Raw genomic sequence first — 23,152 nt, forward strand, 5'->3', positions numbered from 1 at the left:
GGTGATAGAGAAGTAGACCAGGGTGTCACGGAGGGAATGGTCCCTTCACAATGCTGATAGTGGAGGGGAAGATGTGTTTGGTGTTGACACCATGCTGAGATGATGGAAATGGTGGAGGATAAGCCTTTGAATATGGAGGCATGTGGGGTGGAAAGTGAGGACAAGCAGGGGTGGTTGGGGGGGGGTGGGGGGCTACTGTAGTTCTGGGAGGGAGGGGTGAGGGCAGAAGTGCAGGAATGCGTTAGACATGGTTGAGGGCCCTGTCAACCATACAGCTGGGGAAAATCCTCTGTTCAAGAAAAAGGAAGACATTTCAGAAGCACCATGGTGGAAGGTAGCATCATCAGAACAGATGCAAAAAAACTGAGAAACTGGGAGAATGGAATGGAGTCCTTGGAGGAACCATAGTGAAGAAAGGCAGTTCAGGCCAAGAAACTGGAAATTGTTAAAATAACAAATGGCATCAGAAGAATGAGCTCTTTGCTATATAATCTCCCCATCTCCCCCACCCTCTAACCTATCCCTAACCTTCACTTTTCTTCCACCTGACCCATTACCCGCTTTCTCAACAACACAAAACCCATCACAGTTTCTACCTCTCCTCAGTTCTGAAGAAGATTCATATTAGACTGGAAATGTTCACTCTTTCTCTCTGCACAGATGCTATCAGGCCTGCTGAGTTTTTCTAGCACATATTGTTCTAATCTCAGATTTCCAGCATCTGCAATATTTTGCTTTTATTTTGGTATGAGAAATTAAACTGTCTTGCAAAGTAAAACAAAAGATTTGAGGCTGAATTTTACCCACTGTCATGTCTGAAGGTGGGGATGTGCTCATAAAATCCAGTGTTCATGAAATCCAGCACCCATGGCCTTCCGCTGCCCTATTGCCCATCCCTGATCTGTCTCAAATTTTACAGGGAGTGGTTAAGGCATTGGGTGGCCCTTGGAACTGCTGAGGCCTTTAACTCGCCCAATTAATAACCAATTAAAGGTCTCATCCCACCCCCACCCACATCAACTTACCTTGGTGTCTGGCTCCAACAATATCTCAATTGGGGACTGCATTTAATACCAGCTGTGGTCATTGCTCACAGCTGATGCTGCTGGGACTACAGAGCTACGAGCCATCAAATCGGCCAACAGCTCCCTGAGTCAGACTTCCTAACCCTAAGAGGCAGAAATCTCACCTCCAGTCTGTTAACAGCCAGCTGACCATTGAATGACAGCCGGGTAGCTGTTCCTCCCCTGGGCGGGCTCTGCATTAACTTTTTTAGCTATGGGGGAGGGCGGGAGTGGTGTTATGGCACCCTCTGTAATCTAGCCCTATATCTAATTCATGCATTATATTCCTTTGTGAGATTCAATGTGCAATGGAATGTACAATGTACATGCTTATTTTGCAGAATTATCTGGACTTATCCAAAGGCCATATTAAAGCCCTTACGGATGGGGATCTTTCTTCATCTAAAGGAATTGAAGCATGTACCAATGCCGCGGAGGCCCTTCTGCAATGTATGAATGTAGCCCTTCGACCAGGTATTATGACTAAAGTTTGATAATATACCTACTTAATTTTTTTTATATATAAATAATCATCCACCAATACTTTAATTTTCACATTTTGTTGCATTACGTTGAAAAACATAGAAAAAAGAAGTCTTTTTGGTATTATGCATCTATTCTTTCTACAGGTTGCCCAATCATGGACCCAATGAAGTTTAATCTGAGATAGTATTAAAACCTGTATTATTCAGTGCAAACAAGTGCTTTAAGTAAATAGAACTACAAAATATCTAATATCTTTGCATGTGCCATCAAGTGTACCCTGATCAATAAAGGTTCACCAGACTGATTCTTGGGATGGTGGGATTGTCCTCTCAGGAGAGATTGGGCCTGTATTTTCTGGCATTTGAAAGAATGAGAAACGTTCTCATTGAAACATAAAAAATTCTTACCATGCCTGACAAGGTAGCTGCAGGAAGGATGTTTTCCCTGGCTGGGGGCTCTACAACCAGGATACATGATCTCAAAATAAGAGATAGGACATTTAGGACTGAAAGGAAGAGGAATTTCTTCACTTACAGGGTGGTGAATCTTTAGAATATTCTACCCCAGAGGGCTGTGGAGGCTCAGTCAGCGAGTATGTTCAAGATAGTGATCAATTGATTTCTGGATAGTAAAGACATCAAGGGATACGGGGACAGTGCAGGAAAATGGGGTTGAGGTAGAAGATCAGTCATGATATAGAGTCATAGAGGTTTACAGCATGGAAATAGACCCTTCGGCCCAACTTGTCCATGCCACCCTTTTTTTTAAACCCCTAAGCTAATCCCAATTGCCTGCATTTGGCCCATATCCCTCTATACCCATGTGACTATCTAAATGTTTTTTAAAAGACAACATTGTACCCGCCTCTATTACTACCTATATAATTAAAGAACAGAGCATGGTCGCGGGGCTGAATGGCCTGCTGTTAGCCGTTTCCTTTGTATATGCTGGTTCACACTCTAATAAGAACATAAGAAATAGGAGCAGGAGTAGGCCATCTAGCCCCTCGAGCCTGCCCCGCCATTCAATAAGATCATGGCTGATCTGAAGTGGATCAGTTCCACTTACCCGCCTGATCCCCATAATCCCTAATTCCTTTACCGATCAGGAATCCATCTATCCGTGATTTAAACATATTCAATGAGGTAGCCTCCACCACTTCAGTGGGCAGAGAATTCCAGAGATTCACTACCCTCTGAGAGAAGAAGTTCCTCTTCAACTCTGTCCTAAACTGACCCCCCTTTATTTTGAGGCTGTGCCCTCTAGTTCTAGCTTCCTTTCTAAGTGGAAAGAATCTCTCCACCTCTACCCTATCCAGCCCCTTCATTATCTTATAGGTCTCTATAAGATCCCCCCTCAGCCTTCTAAATTCCAACGAGTACAAACCCAATCTCTCCGTCTCTCCTCATAATCAACGCCCCTCATCTCTGGTATCAACCTGGTGAACCTTCTCTGCACTCCCTCCAAGGCCAATATATCCTTCCGCAAATAAGGGGACCAATACTGCACACAGTATTCCAGCTGCGGCCTCACCAATGCCCTGTACAGATGCAGCAAGACATCTCTGCTTTTATATTCTATTCCCCTTGCGATATAGGCCAACATCCCATTTGCCGCCTTGATTACCTGTTGCACCTGCAGACTGGGTTTTTGCGTCTCATGCACAAGGACCCCCAGGTCCTTTTGCACAGTAGCATGTTGTAATTTTTTTCCATTTAGATAATAATCCAATTTGCTATTATTTCCTCCGAAGTGAATAACCTCACATTTGTCAACGTTATACTCCATCTGCCAGATCCTCGCTCACTCACTCAGCCTGTCCAAATCTCTCTGCAGACCTTCTACGCCCTCCACACGATTCATTTTTCCACTTATCTTTGTGTCGTCTGCAAACTCTGTTACCCTACACTCAGTCCCCTCCTCCAGCTCGTCTATATAAATGGTAAATAGTTGAGGCCCCAATACCGATCCCTGCGGCACGCCACTAGTTACCATCCGCCAACCAGAAAAGCACCCATTTATTCCGACTCTCTGCTTCCTGTCGGATAGCCAATCCCCGATCCACGCTAACACCCTACCCCCAATTCCGTGTGACCCAATCTTTTTCAGCAACCATTTGTGAGGCACCTTATCAAACGCCTTTTGGAAATCCAAAAACACCGCATCCACCGGTTCCCCTCTGTCAACCGCACTAGTCACATCTTCATAAAAATCCAACAAATTCGTCAAGCACGACTTTCCCCTCATGAATCCATGCTGCGTCTGCTTAGTCGAACCATTCTTAGCCAGATGGCCTGCTATTTCTTCTTTAATGATGGATTCCAGCATTTTCCCAACTACAGACGTTAAGCTAACCGGCCTGTAGTTGCCCGCCTTTTGTCTATTTCCTTTTTTAAACAGCGGCGTAACATTAGCCGTTTTCCAATCCGCCGGCACTACCCCAGAATCCAACGAATTTTGATAAATATCCACTGACGCATCTGCTATTACCTCTGACATTTCTTTCAGCACCCTGGGATGCATTCCATCCGGGCCCGGGGGCTTGTCCACCTTCAGTCCCGTTAGTCTACCAAGCACTGCCTCCCTGGTAACGTTAATTGCATTGAGTACCTCTTCTCCTACCAACCCTCTATCGTTAATATTCGGTAAACTATTTGTGTCTTCCACCGTGAAGACCGGTGTAATGTGACAAGGTCGGCAAAAACAAAAAAACTTATTAATTTTACCTAATGCACATGACAAAAAAGGATAGTTCTTAATTCTTTAAAGTTTCCCATGCAGAGCAGTTAAAAGTACTCGTCTATTCAGATGCTCACATTTGGGTTTGCCGTTGTTGTCAAACTTCTATCTATAAAGATCGACCGGACTCTCACATCCTTTAATGGAGCGATCTAACTATGTTCTGGTTACCTTAGTCTGGTGCTTCTCAGGCTACAAAGCTTAGCTTGGTTCCTGATTCTTCCACCTGTGTTGACTTGGTCAATAAAGCTGTCAATCAATGTTGCAACCGTCTTCACAAAAACAGTTGATTCTTAACAAATTATTGTGGCAACTGACCTCTGATGTGTTCAGGTAAACAGGGTCATGCGAACCATAACATTTGTGGATATTTATGGGAACTCTGAAGTGAGGTAACTCCCTCCCTGTCCCCAATTATCCCAAGTTGCAAGGAATTTTTCTGGCCTAGGTGCCTGGTCTTGGCAAGTATAAATTAACGTAACCTGTTTCAGCATCTAATCAAGTGTCCTTGAAGTGGATCCTGGTACTTCTTGCTTCATTCTTTTATTTTCAAAGGACTGATTAATTAAGAATTGTGTTTGTGTCATTTGTAGTTAACCAATTTGAATAAGTAATACCAGTGATACACTATTATAGCAGTTACCTGTTTCACAGATGCTAGAAAAATGTTCAAACACATATTCAGAAAATTGGTTCATGCATGATGCTACTGTGAGCAGCCTGAACAGGTGTTGGATTTTATATACCAGTTTCGTACGATGGTGACTTTCAACTCAGGATAAATGGCAGAACGGTTTTATGGTTCTCAGAATTACTGCTCAACAACTTGCACTTATATAGGTTACAGACGAGGGGACGAACAAAAGCATGAAAGGATTTTAGAATACAGAATGCGCTACCATAAAGAGTAGTAGAGATAAACTCCATAATAGCTACATACACATTTTGAAAAGGATAACTTAAATTATTTATAAAAAATTACAGAAGAATGAGACAAAGGGATAGTTCTTTCAGGGAGTTTGCGCAAGTTTCATGCACCTAGCTTCTTCAATAAGAAAACAAATAAATCAATTTCAGCTCTAAACTACAATTTTATACTTCAATATGTATGTAGTTCTTTTCTGATAACATTCCCAACAATGAAAGCTGCACAGGTCAGCTTCTCCCTTCAGAAATTCCATGCTGATTTTAACAGTTTCAATATTTGCGATACTGTGCGACGTGGTGGCACAATGGTTGCACTGCTGCCTCACAGCTCCAGGGACCTGGGTTCGATTCCCAGCTTGGGTCACTGTCTGTGTGGAGTTTGCACATTCTCCCCGTGTCTGCGTGGGTTTCCTCCAGGTGCTCCGGTTTCCTCCCACTGTCCAAAAATGTGCGGATTAGGTTGATTGGCCATGCTAAATTGCCCATTGTATCCCAGGATCTGTGGATTAGCGGGGTAAATGTGTGGGGTTGTGGGATGGGGCCTTGAGTGGGATTGTTGTTGGTGCAGACTCGATGGGCCGAATGGCCTCTTTCTGCACTGTAGGGTTTCTAAAAAAAATTTGAACAGTCCAAGCTAATTGAATACATTTGAAATGTATTTGGGGCTCCTTGGATTTGAATAATAGTTGGCCAGCTTCAAAAGGAGCTGCTGGTCATTTTGCTCTGTAATATGTGGCTTATCAATAGACTTTATAAGAACTAAATACATGTACATGTCACCTTTGTATTGAATAAGGTTGGGGACATGATTCTGAATGCAGCTTGTTTTAAACTTTCCTGTGACTGAATTAAAGACATGATGTGGTCATGTCATGAGACATGACATGAAAGAAGATGTGGTTCAGTACATGACACCTTAAAAGGCTAATCCCGTCATTTTGCGGGACGAGACCATTAAAAAGAACAGTAAATTGTTAATGTTGCCAGTTTAATGTTCCAACAAAATTTGTGAAAAATTAAGCTTCCTTAAATAAAAATCCATTTGCGGGTGTTGATCATTCAAATATTTTTCAATTATCTTAATTTACTGATAATTTATTCTAGGGCATGATGAGCTTCAAGCAGTGCAGCAGCAGCAACAGCAATTCAAAGATCTTCGGGAGCAATTTGCCAGGAGACTTGCCAACCATCTTAATAATGTCTTTGTCCAGCAGGTATGTTAAATAATGAATCTTCATCTAATTTTAGGTTGTTCGACTTGAACTTGTTGCCACTTAAGTTCTTGTATCTAACTTTGCTCTTTTCACTGACATATTGAAATCAATGAAAACATTTTGTGTATAAAAATGACCTGTTTTACTTCCAAGCTTGGTTGTATGGTGTAAATTTATCTTAAAAGTAGTTTGCTGAGTTAAAGGAAGTTAGGATAATCAAGTGAAGAATCTATAGAGAAGGCATCAAACTTGTATTCAAATAAGGCCTTTCAGCATCCATCTGGTAAAAGAGATCTTGTGACCAACATGATTCAAGGCTGATTTTGAAAATGAAAGCCAACATGCCACGATCTCTGGAAAAAAAGAGCAATTAGTCATAATGGACAGGATGTATCATTCTGATGTGACTGGTTAGCCCTTAGCTATTTGGAACAACTGATGCTTACCTGGTTTTTCATTCATTCACTGGATGTTAGCGTCGTTGGCGCAGTTATTGCCCATCCCTAATTTCCCCTTGTCGTGGTGAGCTGTCTTCTTGAACTGCTACAAGATATAACCTAAGATGATTTTTAAAAATTTAACAATTTTGCATCTCCCAGGTTTTCCATTAAATCATTCCCTCATTTATCTCATCCCTTTCCATTTCTTATGTTATGGGCAGGGAAGAGGGAGATACACTGAACTCCTTAATCTTCTATCCATCTGTCTGTTTGTAATCAATGTAGTTTAATTTTGATCACTCTTAAGTTGCATTTTCTCAAAACCTGTTTAAGTGCAATCATTTTATTTACAAAGTCACTAGCAGCACACTCTTCTGGATTGTTAAACCAGGATTATTTATTCACCCACACCCTCCCAGAAAAGTTTGTCACTACTACATGCACACACACACACACACAGAAAAATACAGTAAGAGAAAGGAGATTCACTTCTATGAATATTAAAACATACCAGTTGATGTGAATATTAGAGTCTAGTGAGATGGGTTCTTTCACTTCGGCGTTAGAATTCAGGAAGACAACTGAAAACAGGATTTTGTGGAGTTTGCTTTGGAATAAGAGATGTGCAGCAAGTTGAGAGAGGCAGCCAGAGGACCAGTTTTCTTTTCCAGGTGAATTTAGGAACCTTAGGAAACGGGTTTCGAGGAGACCTTGTGGCTTGGTAAAAAGGCTAGATATCAAAAGCAGATTTGCAGTGCTGTGTTTTCTGCAAGCAAGCAGAATTTATAATAAAAAGGCTTTCAGAAATGAAATAATTTCAATCATGGGATGACTGGCCATTGATACATGATAGAAAACCATCAAGAGTCTGTTCACCACGCTCAAAACAAATGACATACAAAATGGAGGCAGGTAAGAGTTCTTGGCACTTTTTGTTCACAATCAGTTTTGGTAGTTTCCCTATGTTACCTGGCAGTTCTGGAAACAGGACACCTGAGACTTTATTATTGTTTTTGCTGTTTTGGGGTGAATCCTGGCAATGATAGGTGCGACATTCCACAAGTCTGTGTCATTATAATACACTTTTAGAAACTTCCTGAGCTAGGCCAATTTGCAATTCAAAAGGTTAGGTGATCTGCGTCATTTTTAAAAGTTCAACAATGTTTATTTTTAAAAGAGAGTACAGTTTTTAACAATTTGTAATATTCTCAGGTCTGCTTGGCCTGACTATTACATGACCTGCCTTTATAATTGGACAAATGCGGAAGTTCCAGGCTTGCTTCAGTGGCAACGTTTACTAGCATCTGCGTAGTTTTTAATTGATGTTATAAGCATCAATGTCCTGGCATATTCTCTCTGCTTCCTGTTGGTTGGATGGGTGTTACATTCGATTAGTACAAGATTTGTTCCGAAGACGAAGTGGGAAAGCCAAACCATTTTGTAATAAAATATTTAGGGCAGAACTGAACTATCAGTTATTGAATGACATGCTGTAGATTACAGTTGAGTGATTTTGCATGCTGGTATCATTTTCTTAAATATATTTTGCCCAAACTCCAAATGCAGTGTTATATTTTCTCCAAACAATTTAAAGTATGTATCACACTCGTTTCAATACTCTCAGGTATTCGAGTAAAAGTCCACAAAAGAAAAACATCTGTTTACGCCGTATGTAGTTGTGGCCAAAACATTGTCTGATTTCAAGAAGAAATTAGATATAGCTCTTGGGACTAAAGGGATCAAGGTATATGGGAGGAAGGGGGGAATCAGGATATTGAATTTGATGATCAGCCATGATCGAGATGAGCAAGCTTGAAGGGTCGAATGGCTTACTCCTGCTTCTAGTTTCTATGTTTTTATGCAGCTTCCTTTTCTTTGAGACAAGTGAGAGTTGCAGTACTAAGCAACACTTCTATCTTTCATGTGATGCTGTCCTGCTGTGAACAGCAAACATGATAGCAATGGGCAATATGAAATTAAATTGCATAAAGAACATTAGCAAAATGAACCAATCCAAGTGCAAAATATAATTCTGTATGTGTGTGTATATCTATTTGTATTGGGATAGACGCATATATTCAACTGGTTTGCATTATGCTCCAAGTAGAGTCTCTTGGCTCATGGCATTTTGCCAACCATACTAGGCAGTCTCTAGTACTTTGTTCTATCAACTGTAGGAGTTACAAGAATCCTTATCCCCTTGATTTTGTTGCAACCTGATAACTTGTTTGAAGATTGTTTTTTCTACAGGCTCCCATAGATTTTCCATTGTCAGTATCTTAATGCTGGTAAATTTCTAAATTAATTATTCTTTTCTTGCGTCACACTTTCATTTCATGTTTTTGTTTTTAATCAGTTTACTCAGACTCTCACCCTGCACTATCGCAGAGCCTCCTACCACTCAGTTTATGTGAGTACGCTGAGCATGGAGTACAATTTCAGCTCTAGCTGCTTGTCAGGCTTTTAAACCTTTGAGTACTAAATGCAGTGTTTTGAACTGTGTTTTACTGTTAATAGTTTGTCCTTCAAAAATATTCTAAAATATTCAAGATTTTGAATTGCAGACATCACCCTCTCATTGAATAAAGTAAAAATTATAATATCACTGCATTCCTCAAAATGTTATGTCTATTATTGTAAAGCTTCATAATGGCTGATGCCTGCCTAGCACACTGAAGAACTGTTTTCTAATCTTATCCTAGGGTTTATGATTTAAGTCATCATAGACCCAGATATTACTTTACCTTTTCTTTGTAAAGTTTGAATTCAAGTATGTTGTTCTTTTGTTTGTTTTAACTTTTTTATTGAATGAAATCACAGCAGGACCATGTTGATATCATAGTTGACTAGTGCATCTTTTTGTAAACCATTCCTATTGAGTTTCTCTGATGCAAAATCATGTTCAATGAAATTGATTTAATTAAACTGTTGCATTATTCTTCTGTATTATAATGGAGATCTGTACACTTACCAATGATAAAGATAGAAAATACTGAAAATAAATAAGTTATCTATTTGTTCATGGGATGTGGTTAGACCAGCATTTACTGCCCATCCCTAATCGCCCTTGAGACGGTGGTGGTGAGCTGCCTTCTTGAACCACTTGCAGTCCAGTCCACATTATATTATCTGTAAATCGCAGAATCAGACTGCACAGAAGGCGGTTATTTGATCCATCATATCTTTACACATTTTTATTTTTCAAATGTATATCAAATTCCCTTTTGAAAGTTATTTAATCTGCTTCTATCATCACTTCAGATTATTTTTTCCAGATATTAACAACTTGCTAAGTAAATGAATTTCTCTTCATCTTCCTGCTGCATCTTTGGCCAATTATCTTATTTCTGTGCCTTCTGGTTACTGTCTTGCCTGCCAGTGCAAACAATTTGTCTTTATTTATTCTATCAAAGCTCCTCTATCAAAGAGGAAAAAATGGTTAACATTTGGGTTCAGATACGTTAAAATAGATTATCACTGTCTCCCTCGTTTTCTCTGAAATATTGTTTTATACTTTAGAATTGTTATCCCAAACTAGCAGAAGTTTTGTGTAGAACTCACCTCACGTATACTAAATAAAGACTGCTGTACAAATCTCACTGTCTTGTTTGTAATCTCACTGGACGGGGGTCTTACTGACATCATCATGGGAGTTCTACGCAAAATGATTTCTCCTAGTCCTTCACTGCCTAACAGTTTCAAAGAAACTTGTGTACAGATCCCCTTTCCTAATTATAATTACCATTATGTTTCTGGTAAGTACAATACTTTAGTCCTTTAAACTGGTAATGCTAAAGATATAGCTACATAGTTTACTGGGATTATTTTGTTGGATATTTTCGATTTAATCAGAGAATCTCTTTAAAAAAAACAACTATCTATAGCATATTTGGAAAGAAGTTTAAATTTATTCTTCAAAAATGATGCATGGATTGTGCGCTGAATTCTAGTGTCGCATTTGCATTGTCCTGCCAGCGAAATTGTTTTTTTACAAGTTTAAGTCATATTTTAATTTGTATAATTCTAAAATAGCAGGAAAATGGCTGTTGCTTTGGCTGGCTTGCACAAGTTTCTTAGTGAAACTGTTTGTCTAATGCTTTAAAAGGTTTGCTTAGAAAAGAACTTTTATGAGAATGATTGTAACTAGTAAACTGATTGTTACATTGTTGGTCTCGGGCTAGATAACCTGTTTGGCAACCCTAACTTTGGTTAATATTTGCATCCAGGTTGAACTGAAACAGTTTGCAGGCCTGGTCTGCAGAAACTGGAGCCTTTCACAAATTCTTCAGTACTTCATGCCGTGTCAAAGACACACGGTGGGCTTCGGAAGTAGACTGTCCAATATGAGGGTGCTGTTGGGAACTATTATCATTTTAAATTAGTGAGAAAATTAATTATCTTAAGTTACAAAATGCGCTTTCAACATTAAAAATATTGCGATGGGAAGAAAAATCTGCCCACTCTGATAGAATGCAAGTTTTGTCACAAAATAAAAAATAGTATGATTCTCATTCGCACCTTTTTAAGAATGTGAGAGTTGCTAGCAGGATACACAGGTGGTTGCTTTGATGGTGACTGGATGTTCATAAATGTTGACAGTAGTTACAGGGGCACTTTATTTTTTTTTTACTGGGTTGACTGTGTAACATTGAAGTGTTTTGTAGCACTGATGCCATTGGAAGCATAATTGGTTTCCGAAGTGGGGCAACAATCTTCTCCCTACTCAAAATACTGAGTATTTTATTTGCTGTCTAGAATTGGCTTCCATTACCTCTTGCTGAAAGAAAGATTTTATTTGTATTGACATTTCTTTTTACTATCATTAAAATGTTTGATGTGTTAAAACTTTACTTGAATGTAATGCAATTTACTGCAAAAATCTATGAAATTAATTAACAATAGACATTTTTTGTTGTAACAGTGATTGTGGTTCTGATTTTATTGTTGATATTGATTTTTAATTAATGTAGGCAAATCAATCAGTTGCAGTAAATTATAAAACTTTACATTGGTGCTCACTCTGAAATATAAAATACAGATTTTAATGACAACAGTAAATCAATTTTGTTTCAAAAATCAAATCCAAATGATTTACTACTGAAATATTCAAAGGCTTAAAGTGTAGCATAAAAATACTGCACTTTTTTTCTCCAATAGATATTACAGAACACAAGTGAATTGTTAAATGACATGTCTAATTTGCTATTTGCAATTCAAAGTACTAAAATATTTTGTGTATGTGGGTTTTGACCAAGTGCTTAAAGGGTTGTGTGTTTCAGTAGTCATTGGGAGATCTTATCAGAGAGTAATCAATTAAGTTATATGCAGCTTGTTCAAAGATAAATATTAAATGCAATTTCTTGCAACAGAATATTTTTAACTAATTTTAACTAATCTCAGTCAATAGCTGGATTATATGAACTTGAACTGTTTAACCACATGCAACCATCTGCTGATTGTGAACTGTCTTTTCACATCCTTTCACAGGTAAAATGGACGATATAATTTCTGCTTACATGTCCTTTTATGATTTGAAAAATCAGTGTGACTTATGAAATGTAGCCAGCTGTTGCCATTTTTTAAATGGTGCTAACCGTATAGTGCACTGGATTTTATGTTAATTATATACTTTCATTATATTCATTTATGAATCATAATTCTCCCAATGGCTCAGAAGGTTGTAATGTAGTGTGATAGAAAGGTACCCAGTTCAATTCTAGAGATATAACTTGATTAGAATTTGCCAGTGTCTTAATGCAGCATTGGATTATTTATGGTGTTTTTTTTAGGGTCATGATCAAAGCTCTACCTTGGCTCAGCACTCAGCTGAGCTGACTCTTCCTAAACACCTTCCTTTCCATCGAGATCTACTTAGATATGCCAAGCTAATGGAGTGGTTAAAGAACACTGACCGTGAAAAATATGACGGTTTGAATAAGGTAAGCAGATGACTGGCACTGAATCATAGATAGTACCATCTGTTTTGATTTTTGCATTAAAAAAAATTAAAATGTTCATTTGGCCGTTTCTCAGATAACTGATGAAATGAGCTGGACCAGTCAAAATTGTGGAATTTGTTGATTCAATCATTTTTGAACTGGATAATACACCAGTACAGTGCAAAATATGAGCTGATTTATTGCACTTTGATAGATCATTGATTTGTTTGTCAGCAATCAGGCAATATTGCTTTTTAGAAGTAGTTAAATCTTGAACTATTACATGTAGAAACCGCCTTCATGTAAATTACTAAGCTTTTCATGTGAGGAATCCTTGCATTGTTTTTTTAATGACATCAAACCATACAAGGACCTTGTAGTTCAGATGACCAAAAGCTTGATCAAAGAGTTAGATGAAGACCATGGTTTGTGGAGCAATAAAAAGCAGGATGCTTAAGAAGCCAGAATTAAATGAATGCAGAATTGGATGTTTGGACTGGAGGCAATTACAAAGATAAGCAGGTGGTAGACCATAAGGGGATTTGATAGCAAGACTGATAGTTTAAAATCAAGGCGTTGTTTAACCAGGAGCTGATTTTAGGTTAGTGAGAACAGGAGTGAAAGGAGGGCAGGGCTTGGTGCAAGTGAGGACACAAACACCAGCATTTAAGTGCAAGTGTATTTATTAGTGTCACAAGTAGGGTTAGATTAACACTGCAATGAAATTACTGTGAAAATCCCCAAGTCGTCACATTCCAGCAGCTGTTAGGGTACACTGAGGGAGAATTTTACATGGCCAATGTATCTAATCAGCACGTCTTTCAGATTAAGAGGGGAAACCGGATCACCCGTAGGAAACCCATGCAGACACGGGGAGAACATGCAGGCTCTGCACAGTCAGTGACCCAAGCCAGGAATCGAACCCAGGTCCCTGGTGCTGTGAGGCAGCAGTGCTAACCACTGTGCTAACCACAGTGCCACCATGCTGCCCATGTTGGATGGCCTCTAATTTTGCTACTGTGGCAGAGTGGAGGCTGCTTTGTGGGATTCAAACATGGAATTCCAGGAAAGATGGGCACAAATTAGGAAGGTGACAACATTTTGAAGGACTTTGAACAGGAAAGAAAGTTGGGATAGGGTACTGGTTTGCAATGGTAATGAGGTAACTTTTTTTTTTAAGACGGTGGCAGATTTAAAGGAGAGAGGGACAACACATGAAGAGAGAAAACCATTAACGATCCCAGCCAATATGGGAACCAAGATGGAAATTAGATAGTCAGCAGTTTTGTGGGAATAGGATCAAGTGAGCAGGAGGTAAATCTCTTAGACCAGGCTTTTTCAAAGTGGGGGTCGTGACCTGCAGATGTGACAAGCGTCGTGGTGTTCCCCCAAAGATTGTGTGATTTGGTGCCAAGAATTGCACACTACTCTAAATGCAGCCAAACCCCACTCCCGCAATTTTTTACTCTCTTGGAAATTATGTTTTTGAGCCATAAAGGGGATGGATAGAGTGAAGCACTACCATCGGATGAGCATCTCAAACAGAAGTACAAACAGCATGCGTGAATCGGTCCACACGCGATTCTCCCGGCCCGCCATGCTAAAAAATTAGCGCGGCGAGATGGGAGAATTGACCCCCTTAAACTCCAGGAACTGAATATTGCTGCCAGATTCTCTTTTTGTATCTGTTAAAGGTTACACATATAAACATATATAACAAATATATGCTTTTATATATGTGTGTATATATATTAACTTCACAGTGCTCAGCAGAACAGAGTATATTAAATAAATGAATATGTAACCTTTTTTCTTTGTAGAACTATGTAGACTATATTTCCAGATTATATGAAAGGGAAATTAAGGAATTCTTTGAGGTCGCAAAGATCAAGATGACTGGCACATCAAAAGAAGGAAAGAAGTTTGGTAAGTCTATCCCTATCTATATTAGCAGGGGACTATCCTGCTCATTAAGGTCCTTTGTAAACAGTGCCTAGGACCTGAGTTTTAGAAATGCAAAGAAATTTGTAGAAAGGCTAGTGCGTCTTGGGTGAAGCTGGTATCGTCCTGATATAATTGGTATTTTCTTCTTTTAGAAGTTGCATGGTGTGATTCCATTATTTACTCATATTTAGGGAAACTTGCTTCACTTTTTGATTTGCCTGTACCATATTTGCAATAGATTGGCTGAGAAGTGGCATCTTAATTATAATAAAAACTGAACGTATAAATTAATTCAACTGGATGGCCAAATAATGGGCCATGTTGTGAAGTTTGCAAAATGCAGATATAGTCTAACAATTCATTTTAGAATGTTTTTCCATCTTTGCAATCAATAAATTGATCAGAAGTTTATTGTCAGACTAAATGTTTAAAGTATTTTATATAACTAGATGTTGCATGAAAGTCAGTCCATCTTTTGCTTATTTCCTAATCTAATTGAATTGATATACTGGCATCTCTTCAATCAAAGAAGAAGAGAAGTAGCTTTAAATTGAGATGGCAATTGGGAAAGCTAAGAAAACTGGCTTGTGTGACATGCAAGATATGACCAAGCCTGGATGTTCGAACTACCTAGGAGGAATACACTTACATGAAGTGTATAATAATTGAGTTCCTCAAAAAACAAAGGCTGGAGCTATAGTAACTGCACATCACACATAAGGAAGAAAACTAGCTGAAAACAAAGAGATGATAATTGTATGGACCAGCAGGAAGGATTCAAGTTATTGCAGAAAGCAATATAGATATGTGCCAATATGTAGATGCATGAACGCAAGAAACAAAATATGCAAGTTAAAAGTGAGTATAAAGAAGACTACTAAGTATCCTAGGACTTACTGGAACTTAACTAAAGAAAGCTGAATGAGGAATGCCATGTGTTTCTGGAAAGATGAAGAGGTGGAGTGGCACTGTTCTTCAGGAAAAGTTGCTAAAAGGGAAACTGGGAATTGGCATCAGGATAATCAGCAAGGGATAGTGGTGCGTGGAGAAGCATAGAAGTGGAATAAGTTTTTTTTTAAATTCATTTGTGGGACATGGGCATTGCTGGTTGGCCAACATTTATTGCCCATCCCTAGTTGCCTGAGGGCAGTTGAAAGTCAACCACATGCTGTGGCTCTGGAGTCACGTGTTGGCCAGACCGGATAAGGATGGCAGATGTCCTTCCCTAAAGGACATTAGTGACCCTGATGGGTTTTTCCGACAGTCGACAGCGGTTTCATGGTCATCAGTAGATTCTTAATTCCAGATATTTTTTATTGAATTCAAACTTCCACTATCTGCCGTGACGGTATTCGAACCAGGGTCCCCAGAACATTAGCTGAGTTTCTGGATTAATTATCTAGCAATAATACCACTAGGCCATCGCTTCCCCAGTAGTACCAGTGGGAAGATGTCAGAGTAAAAGTTGTTGGTCGTGAAGCTGCACAGGTATCTGGATTGAAATGATGTTCAGTGTAATTTTATAAATGACTTGGAGAGCAAAATTTTGCCCAAGGCAACATCAAGTTAGAGTAGATGCAAAGAATGTGAATAACCAAAAGGGATCTGGGTAGATTAGGTAAATGGGCAGAGAGATACTGAATGAAATGTAAAGTGAACCATACATTGATTTTTCGAGCACAGAAAAGGACTAGTTCACCCTTTGTCAATGTTGAACCAACCTAAAACTAATCCTTCTGTCCGAGTTGCTTTCCATAGCTATGTGCTGCCTACTGCTTTAATGATTATCTGTTTGTCCTTTAAACTGTAACAAAGTACTCCATTCTCTAAGAACATAATAAAAATTCTCCTAATCCCTCTCATCATTCTTTTTTTTAATAACTTTATATTGATAATCCCACCTCCACTCATCATAAACTCCCAGAATAAATATTCAATCCAAATTCATTTTGTCAAAACCATGCATAGTTTTAAAAGTCTGCCTCAGCACGAGTCTCCATGTCTTCCGTCTACTTTCATAACTAGTTTTCTTTTATTCCTGGCATGGCATCATCCTGGTGAATCAATACTCTAGAATTTCCTATGAAACTAGCTGGAACAAGTGAGGCTGCAGAGTACATATTATATGGCAACCTGCCTGAAGTACCAGCAGGAAGGAAGTTTGAGGGTTTTGATCGATTGGTTATAAAACTGTCACATCAGTATTTACAATTGCTTAAAAAAAACAATGAAGTGCTGAGCTACAAGTCTTAGGAGATGATGTTAATGTTGTACCTGACTTTGTATGATACTGCTTATGGACTACTGTGTTAACTTTTGTCTCCATTATAGGATTGAAGTAGCCTTACTAGTTAACATCCATGGGAGAGTAATGGGGCTGGTTACTGAACTATGTGAGCTGAAGGAAAAATGTCTACTGGGACTTTGCTGTTTGGCAATAAGGAAAATTGATGGGGGTATTTATGATTTTCGGGGTTGGAGAAAAAAGTTCTCTGTCAGACAAAAGGTCGAGGAGTCAGCTAGGACTGTTGAAGGAAATCTAGGCAACTTTTTTAACAAGTGAGGAATGATAGAAATGTGAACAGAATACCAATAGAAATGGTGGAATAAACGACCATGATGGAATTAAAAAAGATAAATGATTTCCTCTTGGGACAGAGGATTCAGTGTATGTTATTACACAAGAATATTATGGCAATGAGAAGCCCATTAGACTACCTTTCCAAACCCACTCATTTCACTCCATCAAAACCCATCATCATTTTTAAAAAACCTCAGTTAAATCTCTTTATCTTTCATGCTTAGTGTTCCAGATCATCTCTAATAGCTATAATTGTAGCATAAGTAACATGTTCTATTCCCGATATTGTCAGGAATACCTGCTAAGGGAACCAGGAAAGAGAAATATATATTTATATAACACCAAGCTTGGCTAATATACATAATAACATCACCATAGTTGTGCTTTGCATGCATGTGCTTATCTGTCTGCTTAGTGCCTAACAAATGTCATTCATCTACACGGTTTGTGCTACAGGCCTATAATCTAACCTATATTTGTGTTTCAATGCCTGCAACCTAATCTCATACAGCTACACTTCCTCGAAAAGAGAGTGCTGTCAAACAAGATCTAGAGAGTGAGTATTGTCTCCTTCGTCAAGTTGTTGTCTAATATTAAAGTGTTCCAACATCATGAAAATGTTATTATTTTTGGTTAGCTGTAATATGTTGGATAATGGCTTACTGATCTGAATCTTATATAATTTTAAGCAGGTTAGTGGAAATTGATGATTTAAAAAAAGATAATGAAAGTTCCCTGCTTTTAAGAAGATACATTAAGTGGTGTGACATTCTTATTTGCATAGATTAAGACGTTAGCTTTGAAGTATATGTGATACATTATATCCAACCTCTCTTCTTCTTTATTATTAAACTTTTGTTTGTGTTTTGAATATCTCATGAGTTGTTTCATTTGTGAAGTTTTTCTGGGTCTCTTAAACACAGCTTTTTTTCTAATGATTTGTAAAAGTAATTGTTATAAAATTATTTTTGGGCATGAATTTTTGAGCTATAATGCACCTAACTTTAAATTCCTGAAAAAGAAAACATTTTGAATACAGTCTTAAACAGCAGTGATTGAAGCATTGCTTTCACATCTTTGAGCTTGGTTACAATCCAGTCCAAACTCCAAGGATGAAAGTTTCCTCTTTGCAGCAAGTGCAATCAGTGTCCGTAATGTAAAACATGCGCACGAGGTTCTGTCCAGTCCATGGAGCCTTTCACAAGGATAGAGCCAGAACAATGTGAACTGGCAATGGCTATAGAATATATATCTCTTCCTCCATTTGGAGCTGTCAATTTTGTGGCATAATCCCTGCCAAGAGAACCAGGTTCCTCAAGTTTAATACTGGAAGTGTCAGTCTTGCCTCGGTGGTTGGACTCTGATTCCTGAGTCAGAAGGCTGATGGTTCAAATCCCACTCAAGACCTGAGCCACACAATCAGTGCTCACTATCCTGTCAATACTGAAGGAGTTCTGCATTGTTGGAGGTGTTATCTTTCAGATAAGCCAAGGTGCCATCTGTCTTTTTGGATGGCTGTGAAAGATCTGATGGCTTTATTCAAAGCCATCAGATCTTTATTCAAAGAAGCACGCACAAGTTTTTTTTCCCCCAATCAGCCCAATATTATTTTCTCAACCAACATCTAACAACAACAACAACTTATATAGCACTGTAAGACACTTGTATAGCTCCTAAAACACTTCACAGGAGCATTATAAAACAAAGTATGACACCAAGCTATATAAGTAGAAATTAGATATAGAACTAAAACCATTATCTTCCAATTTATTATTATGTGTAGTACCTGTCTATGCACCAATTGGTTGCCCATTTTCGATATTAAAACAGTGACTACACTTCAAATGATCTTCATTGGGTGTGAGGCACTTTGGGACACCTTAAAATCAGGAAAGGTGCTCTATAAATGCAAGTTATTTATTTTAAATCAAATATGAATACAGTAGATCTTTCCATTTTATTTTCGGTATAACAATCAATATTTGATCTGGGTAAAAGTAAAGTATTAGAGTGGACTTCTACATTAGTTCTTCTGTACTGATAAATATAACGTAATGAAACACTGAAGTCATGATCTAACAAAAAAAGTCATAAACTGTCTTGCAGTTAATGAGTTGAGGTCAGACCATACTGTGGTCACGAAAATATGCACTAATAGAGAACTGACCCGCTATAAAGTCAGCATTGTTTAGGAACCATAAGTTTAATGTATTTCCATCCTGCAGAGACATGCGACAAATCAATTTGCAAATTGTGTTTGCATTTTGATCCTATTCCACAATCCTATTAAAGTTACATTAGACAATTTAAAGAACTGTTTCTAAAATTAGTTATAGATAACTTTGAAGCATAATAACAATGTCTTGGCTTTTGCAAAATGTTTTTGTGTTTTGCCCATGCACCCATGAAGAACTGAGTTGAGACTACCCAAGCATATATAACCATTACACTCATTGCGAAGTGATAGTTACCTCATTGATGTGGGTTGCATTCTCAAACTAGGAAGAATGAGTACAGTGCTAATCCATTGTGCCGCTGATATTGTATTCTTTCTTTGATTATGCCTCAACCTACCGCTGCTATCTACCAGCCATTCAATTCTCCCTGTCTACATTTTGTGGCTCATATTCCAATGTATTGGTTTGGCTTTATTGATCTTTTTTCCAAAAACGCTGAGAGCGTTTCCTGGTACAGTGCCTTATTTACGTCAGATACTTGGATATGCCATTTTGGTATGGCTCCAAAGTGTGGTGTTAGACTTGAGAAGGAATACTATACTGTGATATTTGTCTAGCTTGGGTGTAAAATTTAAACATTAGGAGAAAAGCAAGTAATGTAAATACTGATTTCATACTTAAGTCAAGGAATGACTCTTTTACACATAGAATAATGTGTGTGCAAGTCTTTGGTGGTTTTAACTGGAACCACCGTGAGCCAGGGATCTAGGAGAACTTTGTTATGCTGTGCTCATTCAACAAAACATTATATAGATGTATAATGTAATAACTGTTCTCAGGTTGTTTACAGCACCTGGAAACTCCATCCAGGATGATAGTAGACCATTCATTCCTTTTCTTTCTTTGCTTCTACAAATGTGGCAATATTGCACAGAAACATACATCGAAAATAAAAGCAGGAGTAGGCTGTTCGACCCTTTAAGCCTGCTCCGCCATGTATTATGATCATAGCTGATCATCAAATTCAATATCCTGATCCCGCCTCTCTCTCCCCATGTCCCTTGATCCCTATAGCCCCAAGAAATATATATAATTTCTTCTTGAAATATCTCAACATTTTAGCCTCAACTACTTTCTGTGATAGTAAATTCCACAGATTCACCACTCTCTGGGTGAAGAAATTTCTCCTCACCTCACTCCTAAAAGGTTTACCCCTTATTCTCAAACTTCAACCCTTAATTCTGGACTCCCTCACCATCAGGAACATTCTTTCTGAATCTACCCTGTCTTAATCCAGTTAAACGAAATTCTTTAGTGATGTGCGACACATGTGAGGTGACACATTCTTCAGTGATGTGTAATAGATGTGCAGTTTCACATGGTACAAACTGTTATCTTATGGGTCAGTGGAATGAGGAAGCAAAACTTTATATTCAGAGCTGATAGTTATCAAATGTAAAGTGCAGCATGATATTTTTCAAGGTAATGTCTCTCACTGATTTAATTTTATTCAAAAAGCTGTCAAGTACAATTCCGGGGAATGAGTTGCCCTTATGTCTTCGAAGGGAAGCTGGACACTGATAGTAATGAAAACTTGGGTTGAAATTCTGGACTAAGTTCCTCCCAGTTCAAAGTCTGTTTTGCACTAAATAATGATTTTGGCAATTATATTAATTAGAGGAAGATGCAGCAAGGAGGATTTTTTTCAAATCTAATGATCTTTCATTTGAATTAAGCAACTTTGTACTATGAGTAGATTGTAGATGAATGTGTGTAATTTTATTTTAACTGAATTCAATGTTTAACTGTCTTTTTTAATAATGTGGACATGGTCAAGAATAATTATTTAAGGACAGATCTAATGGCAAAGTAATCCGTGTCAGTCATAACATCATCAAAATTATTACCTCAGACTAGGCAAAAGAAAGTAGACTCGGAGGACGCAAGTATAAATTGTGCAACGTAAATTCAGAATAGGTGCAAGTTGAGTATCCTTAATCCAAAATCCTTGGTGCAGATTTCTCCTCAGTATTCAGATATTTTTAAATTTGGGATGTGATATGCTATAGGGTTCAGAGTGTAGATGCACTCTGCTGGGGGAGCCTTCTTGAATAGTTGTTCCAGCTTCATCTGCCTCATCAGCATTGTTTTTTGTTTCATAAGTTTGCCTTATATTTTATTATGTTGGCTCGGGTAGCAGACTTCCCACTCAAAGGTTCACGATAGCTCACATTAGGGTTTATTTTTGGATGTGTTCAGCTTTCAGTTGTGTGGATAAAGGATATTTGACTGTATCAAGAAAATATTCTTATTTCAGTGATCTATTAAGAATAGTCTATCAGCCAGGTAAATAAATGTAAAGCATTTGAATTATTTAAGATATAATTAGATGCCATAATAGGACAGGGCGGCATGGTGGCACAGTGGTTAGCACCACTGCCTCACAGCACCAGGGACCTGGGTTTAACTCGAGCTTTGGGTGACTGGGTGGAGTTTACACATCCTTCCTAGTTCTGCATGGGTTTCTTCTGGGTGTTCCAGTTTCTCCTCTCAGTCCAAAGATGTGCAAGTTAGGTGGATTGGCCATGCTAGATTGGCTCTTAGTGTCCCAAAATGTATAGGTTAGGGGGATTGATGGGGTAAATATGTCCGTTTATGGGCATAGGACAGGTCTGGGCCTGAGCAAGATGTTATTAGAGAGCCAGTGCAGATTTGATGGGCCGAATGGCCTCCTGCACTGTAGGAATTCCTGGTGTAATACTGTAAAGATAAGTTTCAGTAGGTGGAATGGCATTCTCAAAACCCTGACTGCTATATGTTATGATAGTTTTGGTTTGGTGGCACAGCTAAAATATTTATAAAACTGTAAGTAAACTTTCCCTAACTGAACGTTTTGACTATTTAGTTTCTTAAATTTCAATAGGGAAGTTATTATATTTAAGATTACCCCTCAGAAACCTGCATTCATGTGTGTAGTTGAGCTTATTTTAATAGATGGTAATGAACAAATATTCATAATGAATAGTCATGCACTATCAGTTATTAAATAGGATTATCCTTGAAGATTCATTAAAATGTTTTGATTTTTATGGACTATCTTATAAAGTTGTGCACTTTGGAATTCCAGTAATGTGATTGGAAGTTGCTGTCATTGATTTAGATTTATTGAACTGCAGGTCTCCATGGAAGTTCTGGAAAACTTACTGGTTCCACCTCCAGCCTAAACAAACTGTCTGTTCAGGGGCCAGGGAATCGTCGATCTCAGTCATCTTCACTGCTGGATATGGGAAACATGTCTGCATCAGACCTTGATGTGGCTGATAGAACTAAGTTTGATAAGGTAATACCTTCAGCATAATTCTTCCGTATTCAGGCTAAGTGCCCACCCCAGTGGGAAAATGGAAGTGTTTTCTGCTGCCGCTGGAGGCGTCTGTCAAGTAGGATTCACCTACCTGAAAGATGCAAAAGAGACAATCTCGTGAAACCTGCTGGCCAGCCCTGCAATTAAGGCCCTCTGCCCCCACCACAAAAAAATGGAAATGATAACCCACCCCCCATCCCCGCTGACCAGAGGAGACCACAAACCCCTCAGCAAAGAGGGGCATCCTACCCACCATTCAAATAATGAACCATTCCCCAAC

At 38.5% G+C, this 23,152-nt stretch overlaps 1 protein-coding gene across 9 annotated transcripts in view; it reads left to right on the plus strand.

Annotated features, from left to right (window-relative positions):
• The window catches only part of exoc1 (exocyst complex component 1), a 73,868-nt gene that overhangs the window by 30,842 nt on the left and 19,874 nt on the right, over positions 1 to 23,152 (plus strand). For 3 of the 9 annotated variants that reach the window (XM_078217323.1, XM_078217331.1, XM_078217356.1), the window contains 7 exons: positions 1,406 to 1,538; positions 6,321 to 6,430; positions 9,227 to 9,280; positions 12,660 to 12,809; positions 14,630 to 14,735; positions 17,846 to 17,890; positions 22,688 to 22,851. In XM_078217323.1, the coding sequence (XP_078073449.1) occupies positions 1,406 to 1,538; positions 6,321 to 6,430; positions 9,227 to 9,280; positions 12,660 to 12,809; positions 14,630 to 14,735; positions 17,846 to 17,890; positions 22,688 to 22,851 (762 nt within the window). The remainder of the gene's footprint in view (positions 1 to 1,405; positions 1,539 to 6,320; positions 6,431 to 9,226; positions 9,281 to 12,659; positions 12,810 to 14,629; positions 14,736 to 17,845; positions 17,891 to 22,687; positions 22,852 to 23,152) is intronic. The other 6 variants (XM_078217364.1, XM_078217347.1, XM_078217339.1 and 3 more) reach the window with 3 other exon arrangements.

The sequence above is a fragment of the Mustelus asterias genome, chromosome 1 (genome assembly GCF_964213995.1).
Source record: "Mustelus asterias chromosome 1, sMusAst1.hap1.1, whole genome shotgun sequence".
Lineage (NCBI taxonomy): Eukaryota > Metazoa > Chordata > Chondrichthyes > Carcharhiniformes > Triakidae > Mustelus > Mustelus asterias.